Source organism: Centruroides vittatus, unplaced genomic scaffold, assembly GCF_030686945.1.
Source record: "Centruroides vittatus isolate TY-2023 unplaced genomic scaffold, ASM3068694v2 contig_990, whole genome shotgun sequence".
NCBI lineage: Eukaryota > Metazoa > Arthropoda > Arachnida > Scorpiones > Buthidae > Centruroides > Centruroides vittatus.
This window is the reverse complement of record NW_027122659.1, coordinates 1092777-1108631: the sequence shown is the minus strand read 5'-3', so window position 1 is coordinate 1108631 and position 15855 is coordinate 1092777. Positions and strand designations below refer to the sequence as shown.

Here is a 15855-nt window from a genome sequence, read left to right as displayed (position 1 = left end):
TCAAATTGTAGCCCAACAATAGATACGACGTAAGCTTCTTCAAGAAGATTGCACAGATCATCTGGCAACTGTGTAAAAAGTAGAAGCAACGATTTAATGGAATCTTTGCATCCAGACTCGGCAGGAATATTGTGGAAAATGAGGAAATATTCAGGACCGACGCGTAAACATTCGACTGGCAACACCCCAGACATTACGTTAATAGGAAAAATAAATTTACGAGTTATAGACGTAGCAGTGCAGGGAGGAGGAGAAAGAATTAGAGAAAGTCACTAAGTATAAGGAGCACAAATCGAACGATTGCGGGAAAAGAGGACAGTTCCAATTACGTTGTAGCATTAGGAGTCATTCCGAGGGATCTAGAACAACATCCGAAGGACTTAGAGCTCGATAGAATCGATACCCGTACGCCATAGAAGACGGCACTACTTACAACCACATATATTTTGCGCAAACACTTCTACGTAACACATCTGTCCGAGAGAACTGGTGTGTAGAAACCATTAGTTTCTTCACACCAGTTCTCCTCTACACACCAACACCTAAGGAGTCACGTGTGTACTTAATAATAACGATTTATTTAGCTTTCATACCAAAGGTGAATTCGATCAAATCATTCTTTAGGAACCACCAAAACAGGTGAAAACGTAATAACGCATAAATGAGAAATTAAATTTAAACTTATTCTTACGGTTCTTTTTAGTTACTCCTTTTCGTAGATACACTTTACAACTTTGATGGCTTGTCACTCCGTAATGCATTTATAGAGCTAGAAGTAAAGGAAAATGAGAAAATGAAATATGATTGAAAAAAAAAAAAAAATACAAATCTGTCACGAAATTATAAAAAGATCCAGCAACGAGTTGCTTAACTTTCCCGGCGACGTTTAGTGCCGCCATCTGTTATCATATTTTGCTTTTAAAATGTTTACATTTTTAACTACTATAAAATGGCAAAAAGCTTAATTTAAACGGATTTTGTAAAGAATTGTTAATGCTAATAACCAGTGAAATCGACATTAATTCCGACCTTACTGGAGATACACACGAACCTCATTATCTCCCCATCCCCTCGACCCTTAATCACCAAAATTTAATAGCATCAATCTCCCAAATAAACAAACCTCCCCGCAAAATTTCAGAAATTTTCGAAAAAAGCACGGGAGTTATAAGCGTGAAACAAGGTGAACAAAATCGTGGCCCTCCACACACTAACATCCATACATACAGAAATTACCCTCCAAATTTTTTTTTTTTTTTTTTTTTTTTTTTTTTGCATTTTTCGACGTTTTAAAGGGACCAGAGTCCAAAAACGTAAAAATATTTGGTGGTCATTTTTTGGCCGGTGGCCATACTTTCCCTCTGTTATATACAAAAGTCGGGAGAGTAAAAATGAAAGACGAATATTTAATTTGGAAGAATTACTCGAGAAAAAGAGAATTCCTTTCACCCGACGATTTTGATAATATTGACTGTTTAATTTTAATACAGATTTATTTTATCTGAATTATAAACAGTAAATTATATACGGAGATTCTGCAGTCACCGATATAAAAAACGAAAATTAAAATTATGATTATTAATGGATAGTTTTAGATGGAGACTTTACACGCATCTTCCACTTTTTCTAGAGGGAAAAAGAATAAAAAGCGAATTACTGATTGTAATAATAATAAAACGGAGTTTTACAGTTGAAAAATATACAAGTAATATTTTTCCTGGAATATTCGATTTAGAAAGATTGGGCCCGGGAGATTACGAATTAATTAGGCCTGTTGTTTAGATATGATTACTCTTTAACTAGACCGATTCGGAACATTAAATTATTTATTTCGGATGGCTTAATTATTAATTCTTACTATCAAAATGATAAATAAGAAGTAAGAGAATATAAATAATTAATTTTTATCTCCTTTCTTTATTTTTATTTCTTCTATTTTATTCAATATTCGACCAACTTTATATGGCAAATGCGGGAAAAAATGACGCCAAACCACCATCATTTCGGGGTTTTATCCAACTTAAATTAACCTTATTTTAAATTGGACTCCGTCAAAATGGATATTTCTACGTTATTCTACATTTATACGCTCGTCTTCGTCATATTTGGGCTGCAATTTGAAAAAAAATGCAGACCTATAAATTTCCACTGTAGTCCGTCCGTCCGTCCGTCCGTCATTTCTTAATCTCTATACAGATAAAATCCGAGACCATATATGGAAAGATTCGGGACAGAAGGCCTCGATTAACTATATGTAAACTTCCGATGCTAACTGGAAGTCATGTTATTTCAATTCAAAACTTCCTCGAAAAGAGTTAGATGACCGCCAAGACTCTGTTGCTAATAGGAAAAGTATGAGATAGAGATGCTACTAATTTGGGATGGAGAGCATATACTTTAAACGAAATAAATTTAAAATATGATTAAAAGTTGCAGCCCGGCATTGTGACAATGTGACAAAATAACTGCTGATTACACATAAATAACTTTCGAGCTACTATGGTGTAAAATTACGATTAAATTTTTATTTTCTAAATTCTACTATAAGATATTTTAATTCTGTGAACATTATGCAATATATCTGTAACTTATGAAGTATTTAAAGGCCTGTATGTTCTTTAGAACATATACCTCATCCTATACGCTCTAAAGAACACGTAGAGGATGTGATTACGGGAGCATAGTAGACTTTTTAATCGGCATCTCCAGAGAATTGACAGATCTAATTTGTAGCTTAATTAGTTTTTAATTAAATTTTAAGTTAAGATACTCTTAAAAAATCACAACAATGCATATTTATTGCGTTAATCGATTGGAAACGAAAAATAAAAATCGATGGGCGTAATGGTGGAATATGAAGAATTGTTGTATTGCCATTAGTAAAGATTCTGTATTTTCAGCGTGTAATGTTACTCGGCATTCTCCTCCAATGTCCCTGGTGTATGTAAGATGTATCTATTTTTAGAATATCGTAAGTAAAAAATACAATCGAGAAAATGTATTAATCGATTTTACTTGTTACATTGATGTACGCTGTTCGTAGAAATGATAAGGGCTAATGACGAAATTAAAAGGTTTCGTTTGTGTAATATAAAGACATAAAATGTCGAATTTTATCGTTTAATATTGTTTTATAATTGTTTCGAAGTCCGTGTTTTAAATATACTTCCCGAAATTAAATTAATTAATGAAAATCTGTACGCAGTTTTTGTATTTTGATATAACAAAAAATTCGGGAAAATATGTAAAATTTTTCCTTACTGATTTACGGTGGTTTTATTTCTTATTTGTAAATTATTTTTGTGATTTTCAAAAATTGCAGACCTATAAATTCCCACTGGCGTCGATCTATCTGTCCTTCTTAATCTCGAGAACGGAGTTAGATAGACGAAAGTCGAGACCGGTTACAGAAACCTTAGGAAAAGGAGGCCCGATTAATAGGCTTACCATAATATTTTTTTCTCAAACCGGGACAATTTTGAGAAGATACTCACAACAGAAAATAAAGCCTACTAGGATAAGTACCTATGATTGAAAAGGCTACATGAAAAGTTGTTAACAAAAAACAACGAGTAAAAGTAACAGGTCAAGTTAACAAGAAAAGTATGACGTACTGGGGGAAAGACACTATTAAAATCTTCAAAATAATGCCAAAAAGAAACAGTATTTTTACTGTCTCTTTTTGGCATTTTGAAGATTAAATTAATTTAATGTACACTCCAAAATAATCGCAAATGCCGACTACCAATTTGAACCGGACTAAGATGCGCAACAATGACGTGGCCAGTGTAAGTTTAGGTGTTCCCATTAATTAAAACAAAATATCTAAAAAATAAAATAAAAATATTTGGATCTCATAGGCTACATGCTATTGTAAATTTTGTGAAAAAATATTCGAATGTAAAAACAAAACATCTAAATTCATTAGGTCATAGGCTATAAATTTTGGGGAAACATCCAGACAACATTAAAACTACTTAGATCTAGATACTAAACGTTTATATTGACAACAGTGAGTTTAACAGATGGGATTATTTAGTTGCCAAAACGCCATTTTACCTGAGGCTGCACTATTTTTACTTCTTGTATATTCGGCACTTTTAAAATGTTACTAAATAACCGGGACAAAATGACAAACATGCCGGGAGGTAGGGACATCATCATCAAACCGTGACAATCCCGGTCAAAACGGGACGTCAGGTAATCCTACGGATTAACTATATACGAATTTCCGGTTTGGACCGGAAATCACGTTATTTCAATTCAAAATTTTTTCCCGAACTGAGTTAGGTCTACATTGTTAACAGAAAAAGTATGACGTACGGGGGAAGACACTATTAAAATCGAGAGCATTGTGACGAAAAATTGCAGCCCGGATTGTGATGTATGTAAAATAAATAGCTCGTTATAATTGGGGTTCTTATTCTGTACTTCTATGCAAATTGATTAATTCAAATAGGCTTACAATATTTTTCAATTTTCGTGAAATTATTAGGCTAATTGTTATACGATACGCAACTATGGTATTTTCAATTGTCTGCAATAAACATTTACCGTCGTTAACGAAGCACTTGTATGCTTTTATGTATAAATTTTCTTACAAAAGTGATTTATTATATCAAATAAATTTAACTTGGAAGTAACCAAATGATTTGAATACTATCGGCCCGCAAATATACACACGATACAGTCTGAATTAAATTTCTTTTACGTTTCAATGTGGATTGCATTTGTTTTCGTTATAGTTAAATAATTATAAAGTTCTTTAGGAATCGTCCATAAATTACGTAATTCGATTTTTATACTTTTCAACTACCCATCAAAACAAGTATGGAGTTACGTAACGCGTAGCACATATCCACCCCCTAAATTACGTAACGCGTATCCCAGATCCACTGGCTTAAATGTACTAAGGAATAATACCCAAAATGAGGTAGCCAACGTTACGTTATTTTATTAATTACGTAGGAAACGGTGACGTAAACAATGGGGTTGGCTACGTAACTCTTACGAAACAGAAATGAATCTGTTACCCAGCATTAACGTTGCCGCGTAAGCTTGTAAGACGTCGTAACAATTATCTGCGTTACGTAATTCGCGGGAATCCTCCATGTTTATAAAACAATGAATAATTTAAAATTAATTGTATTGATTGTCTACGCGCGAGACGTATACTTGGATAAAAAATTTATATAAATATAACAATTTTAATTAGAAATTACTTTAAAAATTAAGAAAGTAAATTTTAAAAAGTAACATAAAACTGTAAGGTGAGGAAACCGTATGTAATGTACCGCCATTGTTAGCGTTCGGAATGAGATTCGTTTTCGTCTCAAACAAACATAAACGCGAAAGTATTATAAGTAGGGAAAATATTCAATGGATATATAATTACTATCAAAATATATGCGGATCACGACGCAATTTTAAATAAAAATACGCTTTAACGCTTTAAATACTCGAAATCGTCCATTAAATCTTCGAAGCTACAGAGAAATTATGGTGGAATTTACGGTTTGCGGGAGTGCGACGTTAGACTCGAATGATTGGCAGTATATAAATCACGTGCTATATAGGAAACTAATTCCGATTGATTATGATTGACATTTTCTGATATTTACTCTCTTATATACATGGATATTTTAAAATATATATATAAAAATATCTTTTATTGATCATGTTTTTCGCCATTGGGAGTGGGATCACCATATACATCGTTACCGAGTATTTATACACACGCACGATGATTAAATTCTACATTTAGTTACGTTTACGGGGGCTTCGGGTTGGGGAGGGCGGGGCATCCCTCTAAAACATCATTAAAATACATTGTAATTCGATTTAGGTGTCCTCGAAGTTTCGGCCTTCTATCTTAATTAGAAGCGGATGAAATTTGAGATGCAAGATTCGAGGAGAATACGTTTTGTTCCTTCGCATAATTTCTTAATAATAATTTTTAGATAATAAAATATATTTTATTTACTTGATTCGATATTATATATAATTTTACCAAACATAATTTTGTATATACATGTAAGTTTTAATAATAAAGAACCTTTTATATTATTATTAGGACGATATAAAAATCTAAATAAAAATAATAAAAATAAAAATGATAGCCTATAAGTAATATATAAAGAGTAATAAATAGATAAAAGCAAGAAAAAGAAAAGAACGAAAAGAAATGCAACGAATTGAAAATTTTAAACCTTTGTTTATTAGTATTTAATTTAGTTTAGACACTTGCTGTGACTTTGGGAAGTCTTTGTTGGCAGCTCTGCACCGTTGTCCAATAGGAAAGACGTTAAGAGATAAGAGGAATGAGTTGAAATATTTCAGTTTAAAAACAAAACACTTATTCTTTTATAACCGAATCCCAATTGGAAATACGTTTTACGGACGTAGCATTATTCTTTTAAACAAAATCGATTAAAATAAAGATTTTTTTTTTTTATAATGAAAGTAACTTTAAAATTTCCGTAATAGGCTATTTATTATATTTTAATATGTAAAAATGTATTCCGCGACAAGTAGACTTAATTTGGCATTTATTATTATTTAGGCATCTTTTAATTAAACAAATTTTGAAATAAATTATAGTAAAACCTTGCTTGTGGCCAACCCCCGAAATTCTCTCTTAAAACTTCGTAAGTTTTAATATTTTAAAATCTAACTATAGTGGCATACTACGGGCAAAAAAGGCAATTGCCTGCGGGCCCCAAACCAATCTTTTATTAAAAAAATATCCCCCCTAAAAAATGTCTGAAGTCTAATAATAAAATATATTTTATTTACTTGATTCGATGTGTATGGGGGCCCCCTAATTCGCCCGAGCCCCATGAACCTATAATGCGCCACTGGTGACATTTATCCCCATTTTCGTGGTCAACCAAACAGAAATCTCGTGCTCTTAAACTTAATGCGTTGTTTAAAGCACCTTAAGCGAAATTGAGTTCTGCCGCTATATTTTTGGAACGAATCCCTCCCTCGCACGGATAACATTCAAATAAAGTAAATCTTCATTTACACTCGACAAATTAAATTCGTCTCCAGAATCTAGTAAGAAGAATGACAATTATACATTTGTCGAATAATTTTATACAAAATCTGATTGTATCTTGTAAAACATAACTGTGTAAATCGGCGACGATCGGTCTACGTCACCGATACGTCACTGGTAACATACAACAAAGAAAAATATCGGCACGATCCCGGTGTAAAAGCCATTTTAATCTTAACTTCCTACACACTTCTGCACATTTAGTGACTTTCGATTAATAATTTTTCCGAATTCTTCCGTTAAAATACGATATTTAAATAAAACCTTTACTGCCATTTTATAAACATATCGATTCCATGTAGAGGTACTAAACAAAATTTTTTTTCTTTTAATTCTTTCCGCCCTGTGGGCACTAAGAGAGCCTCATTTAGCAAGACTATTGTGGGTTCGGCCAGGTCCACAATGTGGGGGGCGAGTGGTGAGGGACAGGGGCTGACATATACTAAAAAATAATTGGCACGCTTTTAAGTAATAAAGTTGCCGTAATTTTACCGAATTTATATAATTCATTCCTTATTTAAATCGATTAAGAAGGGAAAAAAATCAGAATTTTATCTTATAAACATAGGCTTATACAATTAAATACTGTAGATTGAATTCGGCGACATCTTCAAGAACAAAGTCAAGCATAAAATTTATTGGGAAATTAGTAAAAATGAAAATACTTTAATCTATTCTAAGGAAATATATTAGACGGCCGGATGGCCGAGCGGTCAAGGTAGCAGCCTACCGCTCTGGGGACCCGGGATCGAATCCGAACGGGTCGAATAATCCCCAGGAATTTTTCGGGGGGTGGTCCGTTCGGATATGTCGGGCCCCGTCCCTCACCACCCGGTCGCCCCATTGTGGGCCTGGCCGAACCCATAATGGGCCTACTAAAAGAGGCCCTCTTAGTGCCCACAGGGCGGAAAGAGTTAAAAAAAAAAAAAAAAAAAAAAAAAAGGAAATATATTAGATAAAAATTCTCCGGAAAATGCCGTTCGAATAAAATACAAAAATAAATTATAACAAATGTCAATAACTAATTTCTTTTGGGATCCGGATCCTCTTATGACGTTTCTTTCTCTGTTAAGTCAAAAAATTCATAAGAGAATCGGATTCCGAAAACAAATACAGTAGAGCGTCGAAAAGTGGAACCAATTGGGGACTGGGGTCCTTCCAGTTAATGATTTGTTCCAGTTTCCGACTTTGTACGAAAAAATACATTAACCTGTCCGATGTTCAAATTTTTCTCCGTTGCGTATCGCTTCCTGTTGAATTTTTCTCCGTTGCGTGTCGCTTCGTGTTGAATTTTCGTCGATTTTAAGCCTAACGAAAATTTTTATAATAATCATCGAGGCTATCGTATCGTTAAAAATTATTTCTGCATTTTGTACAAACAAAATAAATATATTAAAGAATATAAAAAAACATGAAAATTATACTTTAGAAGTAAATTTAGTATCAAAAACATTCGATTCAGCACGACACAGTCCGACTGAAAATCGTTCCACTTTCCGGCCATTCCACTTATCGACGTTCCACTTATCGACGCTCTACTGTATTTCAATCTGGATCAATAAAAAATACGGCAATAAATACGATAAAGAGAATTGGATTTAATGCACTTCGTATCTCACACAGGAGCCGAATTCCTAACAACTTTTACTAAGATTGCCACTACTTTCAATCGAGGTCTAATTCATATTTCAAAACGGAAAAAATAAATAATTGGGCTGCAATTTGAAAAAAATTGCAAAGCTATAAATTCCTACTGTCGTCATCTGCCTGTCCGTCCGTCTGTCTTTCTTTAATCTCGAGAACATAGTAGGATAAATGAAAGACGAGACCAGATATGGAAACCTTATTGTATTTATTTTTGTTCCTTACGTCGTTGTAAAGTTCGAAAAAATTTTTGAAGTTTCTGCCTTCCACTTCCTTATTTTAAGTCAACTTTCGCTCTTCACTATCCTGGAAAGTAAGCTTTTTGCCCTTATATAATAATTATATAGAACGTTTTTATAACAAAATGTCGTAACGGATGCTCCTACAATTTTTAATTATTATGATTAATAATATAAAAGTTAATTTTTTGAATCTCGTAATAGCCGGGAAAGCTATGCAACTCGTTGCTACATTTTTTATTTATAAAATTTTCTCTACGTCAAAGGGTTAATGAGTACACGTATTTGTATAATATTTCAATATTTCAATATTAATAATTGTCGCATTTCTTGTATAGGGGAACAGAACGAACACTTCTGGACGAAATATCATGGAATAAATAGCCGCAAGATATTTAATTAAACACTTATAGCGCGAGAAATTTACGTTTCTTTTCGTCCCAATCCATACGAATTAAAAGTAATAAAAAATAAACCAGCAACGAGTTGCTCAACTTTCCCAGCAACATTTAAAGTTTTGGTGGCGCCATCTCTTATCATATTTTATTTAAATTTTTTAATTTATACGATACATTCAAATTTTATATATTTATAATGTTTTATTTGCCCAGAGCGAGGTTTTACTCTCGTTTATAATATTTTAAATATATAATTTCATTACGAAGTTTGTTTACAGGATTAATAGAGGCATTTCATTATTAAAATTAGCGTTAGCTCAAAACACTAGTGATATAATAATGCGCCGACGGTAAGATATGATCCTGTAAAAAAGAAATAATAATAATAAAATAAAAAAAATCGAACGGCGAAATAAACTAACAACTTATTTTATTTAATATCGAAAATACGTAAACAATTTTAAATATTATTCCGGTGAATATTTAATACGTTTCGGTAGTTCGTCTCTAAAAATTAAATTTAAAAAAAAAATTAATACGAAGTAGAAATTGCTAAAACGAAACGGCATTCGATAAGAAAATAAAATTAAATAGAAATATAAACCTTCTCTTTTCTGTTATGTTCCTGACTGTTGTATATAACGGAAGGAAAGTATGGCCATCGGTTAAAAAATGACCCCCCAAGACATATTTTTGGACTTAGGACACTTTGAAACGTCGAGAAATGCAAAAAAAAAAAAAAAAAAAAAAAAAAAAAAAAAAAAAATTCCGGGTAATTTCTGTATGTATGGATGTATGGATGTATGGATGGATGTATGGATGTGTGTGGGAGCACGATTTTGTTCACCCTCTTTGAAGCTTAATAACTCGTGCTTTTTATCGAAAATTTCGGAAATTTTGCAGAGTGATTTGTATATTAGAGGGATCGATGTCATTAAATTTTGGTGATTAAAGGTGCAGAGGGTAGGGAGATACAGGAGTTGGGTGTATCTCCAGTTGGGTGGAAATTAATGACGATTTTACTCTTTATTAGCATTTACAATTTTTTTTTTTTTTATAAAACTCATCCCTACCCTCAAAATTAAGCATTTTGCCGTTTCATAATACTTTCAATCGAGGTCTAATTCATATTTCAAAACGGAAAAAATAAATAATTGATAAATAATAAATAAATAATAAGTTAAAAATATAAAAATAATTAAGAAAATATGATAACAGATGGAGCCACCAAATATGGCTGGGAAAGTTAAGCAACTCGTCGCTATGTTTTTTATATACTCGAGCAACGTGTTTAGACTTTTTATATACTCGAGCAACGTGTTTAGACTTTTTATATACTCGAGCAACGTGTTTAGACGTTATTACTAGTCAACCTAGTAATAACATCTAAACACGAAATTTCTTTTTACCACGGCTCCAATAGAGGCGACGAAATCGAAATTTCGGTTAATAAAATTCGTGGAATATTTTATCTAGTGGCTTATTCCCGTTATTTTTAAATGTTATTGTGTTTCGGATGTAGTGAATCATTCTCCACCATCGCCTACCCCCATACGGACAGAAACGTCGTGGTAATCTAACATTTAATAAGTTCGAAATATATAAAATTTTTATGAATTTAGAAGAAAAAAAACGAAATGATTCTTTTGTCGTTCGGATTAATAATGCATTAACTGCTTTAAAAACATTTTGAAATAAATCGATGGAATCGTATGTGGGAAAGAAAAATAATCTTTACTTTTACGATACGACACTCGTTCCATAAAATAATCCATCTGGTATTTCGTTTGGAAACAATGAAAATATCAAAGATCGATGAATTTGTTGGCGGGCAGAATTCCATGCATTTATTAATTTATGGCACCGAACGGGGCCGATGGCCCCAAATGCATTTGTCGAGTATTAATGAAAAATTTTAGTGCAAGGGTCAACACTCGAACACCCGAGAAGATAGAACGATTATTATATAAGTCTTTATAGAAGGCGGGTCGAATTTATAGTTAAATGCAATAACTTCGAACCCTATGTAATTAATATCGAAGATTAGACTATTATTTTGTTAATGATAATATTTACTAATATAATATATTACTATTGTATATATTAGTAATACATACACAACGAGCAATTATTTATTGTAATATCCTCACAATGCCGGGCTGCAATTTTTAAACTTCTTTTTAATTTATTTTATTTAAAATATATGCTCTCCATCTCAAGTTAGTACTGTAGTGTTTTGCCCCCGTACATCATACTTTTCCTTTAACAATGGAGTCCTGCCGGTCATGTATTAACTACTTTCGGGGAAAGTTTTGAATCGAAATAACGTAACTTCCGGTTTGCATCGAAGTTTGTATATAGTTAGTCGGACTAACTGCCTCTAAGGTTTCCATATCTGGTCTCGTCTTTCACCTAACTCACTCCGAGATTAAGGAAAGACGAGCGGACGACAGTGGGAATTTATAGGTCTATTATAGGTAGGAAATTGTAGCCCGATGAATTCCTATAAAGTATTAAAGTTAAAAAAATAATAAGAAGATTAATTTGTAATTTGATTGATTAACATTTTGGGAAAATAGGAAATGTCTTCGATGCGAAAGGGAAAAAATTGACCGACGTCAGACGTTAATAATAGAAAGCCGACTTCGATTATCGGATTGATCCGAGAGAATTTTGGACACTCGAAAATAAACGAACCTAGTGAAATTGTTATGGACCCGCCGCAAAATAAATACGGTCTTTTTTTCAAAAATTTACTCGTAAACTTTTGATTGCGGTGTTAATTTCTCGATTTTTGATGCAGAAGAATCAAGTCCGTTGATTTTGATGCGTATCAAAAATCCCGAAATTCCTAAAGGTTAGAGAAAAATATAAAATTTCTCGACGACGTGCCAAAGTCTAAACGAAAAGAAAGTTATAAAAATGCGGAAGGAGTGTTATTAAGAGGCGCTAAAGACGTGACTGACGAGTGCTGGAGGTGTAAGTAGATTTCGGAGATACTCTCCCTGCTCCACTTTAATTAATCGTTTCCTCCGCAAAACAAATCCTTCCGGCATCCAATGGCAGAGTTTAAAACAAATATATTTAAGCTTCCTCCAATTCTCTACCAGTAAAATACCGTTTAAATATAACTTTGGGAATTTATCGAACTGCGCCGGATTAATTGCATCCAAAAATTGCTTTTGTATAAGGGAATAATTTACGAATTTTTATTAACAATCCAAATAATATAATTTGTAATATATTTATTTTATTATCAGCACGTCTAACCCGTAATCGACGGTGGAGAAATCAATAACGATTGGTTATCGTTTGTGTTATAGTGTAACGGCCGAATCTCTAAATCTCTAATCACTAAAAATTTATTCTGTACCACGTGTAACTCTTATTATATTTAAAAAAAACGTGGGCCTACAAATCGCTGGCGTATATTTAATTCCTCCATTTTGAAATTCTTCATTAAAATAAGTTATCGCTTAGTTATAATCTTAATATAGAACTCTTTGAAGCTGCTACTTGGCAAAATAATCCCTTCGACAGTCGTTTACTTTATAAATGATTTAATTTTAGTTAACTTGGCCACGAAGCTTAAATTAATGTAAAGAATTAAACGACAAATCCTCCGACTTCCATTCATTTTACATTGGTACATTCGGATTCGATATATTTATTTTATTAAAATTTTCTTAATTAAATGATCTCTTTTAGTAGTTAAGGTATCGGTAAAGCCAATTAATTAATAAATAGTATAGTGAATTAATAATAAATTGTAAAATTATCTGGAAAACAAAAATACTGACAAGATAAAAATAAATTTATACGTCAGAAAAATAGCACACGCCGAGACGTTTACGTGTTTTCGGCTTTAATCAAATTAATTTAAACACGAATTTAAAATAAAATGAGACTTCTTACAATAAATTCTTAATTTTTCAATATATTTACCGGAAAAATTGTCCAAAAAAAGAAAATACAGAAATTAATGTTAAGTACAGACTTAAAATACTCGAATAACTAAATAATTTTCGGTTGTACTTTTTAAAATTTCACTTATGAAACGAATATATTCTTCGAAACCATCTTTATATCCTCGTAAAAGTATTATTACTATTTAAACGATACAAAATTAAGTCGGCGATAATAATAAAGGCGTACAAACGTAATTGTTAACGCGCATAACAATAAGTATTGTTGTTATTGTGCGGTTATTATTATTATTATTATATATTGGAAATATTTTATTTTATCAATCGATAAAAGGAAATGAAATTTCTAATGGTGGTAGAATCAATAAGAATCTTAAGAATTTTGAATATTAAGCTGAAACCATTTATCTGGCAATGAATGTTACATAAAACGATTGCAATTCTTATCGTTACATAAAGAATGATTTGTGAGTAGAAAAGTCCTGGATCTCGCAGATATCGATCAGCCAGGCTCATTCTACGTCTTTGACAAAATAGATCTTCTATGGGCAGATCTATATTATATAAAGCTAGAGTATAATATTGATCAAGACGTTTAAATGTGTCGTAATAAGCAGGAAAAAAAGAAAATGGCATGGCGTGGCATGACGCAATATTTTAATTTGACACGAACGTCCATCCATTTTAAATTTACATTAAATCGGTGTAAAAAGTTATTTACAAATTCATTCCACCTCCTCTTCTATAAAGTTGCAAAGGTATTAAACGAGTAGAATTAACGCACGCTTAATACCTACATTTACATATTAAAACATCTTAATTGTTTTTATGTGATGGAATAAATCATTAAATAATTTTTTACCGGTTTTTTTTTTACGCGGTGGAAATTTGAAAATATGGTTTTATTTTCGTCTTCCACTCCAAAACGGTTTCACAGGAAGATTTATTAAGCGGAAAATAAACGAATCAATAACGTTGCAAATCAACATCACCACTTGATGCTTCCATATCATTAAAAAAGAAAAATAATTAATAAATTTGCAATTCGATACGCGCGTTTTAATCACGTCTCCGTGTTATAGAAAATATTAATCACCTAATACCGCATATAACGCGCAGGTAATTAACGCCGGTAAATTAATACATTCGAATATATTTAAAAGTCGATTTAATATACACGAAATTAGAATTAATAATAGTAAAACGGTGCGCCCTACTTACCTTTTCTAGGTAGACTATTAATAATGTACCCTAATCGGGTAAGGCTTGTCTGCCTGACTAAATCGGTCATCGGCTACCACATGAGAAGTAGAAAAGTAAGCACGACGTGGCCAATTTCCAACCGACGTCAATCACTCCTACGTTTCCAATTGGCGACATCCATTTTAAAACGTAATTATATGCGCTGGTCGGAAGGGTCGGCACAGGTTACGACGCCATCGAGAAGTCGTACAAACGATACGACTTTAAGCCTAGCTGTTACTCGTGACCCGTCTGATGGCGATACCTACCTATATTCTGCGCCTGCGCCTTAGCCGTTTCCGTTCACGTGGCGAGGAGTAGACAGTCGGAAGAGGAAGCTTTCTTCCGGCAAAATGCATTTTGGCAACCTTCTTATTGCGCTCCTTATGTCGTAACTGTTGCGTGCGCTTACGTATTCGTCTTTCGTAATTATTAAATTGAGAAATTTATTTTTTTTTAAATCCGAAAAATAATAATTAAATTATTTTCAAATAACAATAATAGTTGCAAAAATAAATTTTAAAAATAATGATTAAAATACAGCAGCAAGCGTTGAAAACAAAAATTCAAACCGCACCTGTACTGATGAATCATCGGATTAGGAGTCAGATGTTTACAAATCTGTTTAAAGCGGTGGCAAAATAAATGCAAATTAAACAATTAAATTTATTTAATTTTAAATGTAGCTTCACTTAATATTTTTATAGCGTTCGCAGCTAATAAAAGAAATTAATTTAAATCGCATCCGAGTTTAAAGAGATAAACCTGCCCCTGCAATTCACACTTTACTTCTAAACAGAAATATTCTGCAGAGAAAAATAAATATTTAAGTTCTTCTTAAAAGAAACGGTACAATACCGGATTTGACATTCAGCAGAATTTAAAATATCACCGGCATCAGCATTTTATCGTAGTATAATATTTAAGATTAAAATTAAACTAGGGCATTGCTATTTATTGGGGATTTATCAATTGACAATTTGAAAAATATTGCAAACAATAAATTTGTATTGTTACCCAGAGGGGTAAGCGAAATGTCAAAGTAGGTGGATTGGGAAGATAGTCTGCACGGTTACCATGGATACTGGAGTTAGTATATAATCATCTGTGCGTCTGCACTACTAACAAATTTAAAATGTCTCCTCTAACAATTTATGCCTGGCACATTGGGTGAAGGCAACAGACCAGATTTTTTTGTATAAAAAGCCAAATTTCTTAAAAAATTTTTATAAAAAAAATTAAATAACGTTGGTAAACGTTATAACGTTTTAGTGCGCAGTAAAATTGTTAATGTAAAATATATTATTTCGACTTTAATATCGATGATAGAAGGGCTTAATTAACAT

At 32.4% G+C, this 15855-nt stretch overlaps 1 protein-coding gene across 2 annotated transcripts in view; it reads right to left on the bottom strand.

Moving 5' to 3' along the window:
- Positions 1 to 14791, bottom strand: part of LOC136986091 (protein phosphatase PP2A 55 kDa regulatory subunit-like) — a 127574-nt gene extending 112783 nt beyond the window's left edge. For both annotated transcript variants that reach the window (XM_067283554.1, XM_067283555.1), the window contains exon 1: positions 14489 to 14791. In XM_067283554.1, coding sequence (XP_067139655.1) covers positions 14489 to 14558 — 70 coding nt within the window. In that variant the 5' untranslated portion in view covers positions 14559 to 14791. The remainder of the gene's footprint in view (positions 1 to 14488) is intronic.
- Between the last annotated feature and the right edge of the window lie 1064 nt (positions 14792 to 15855).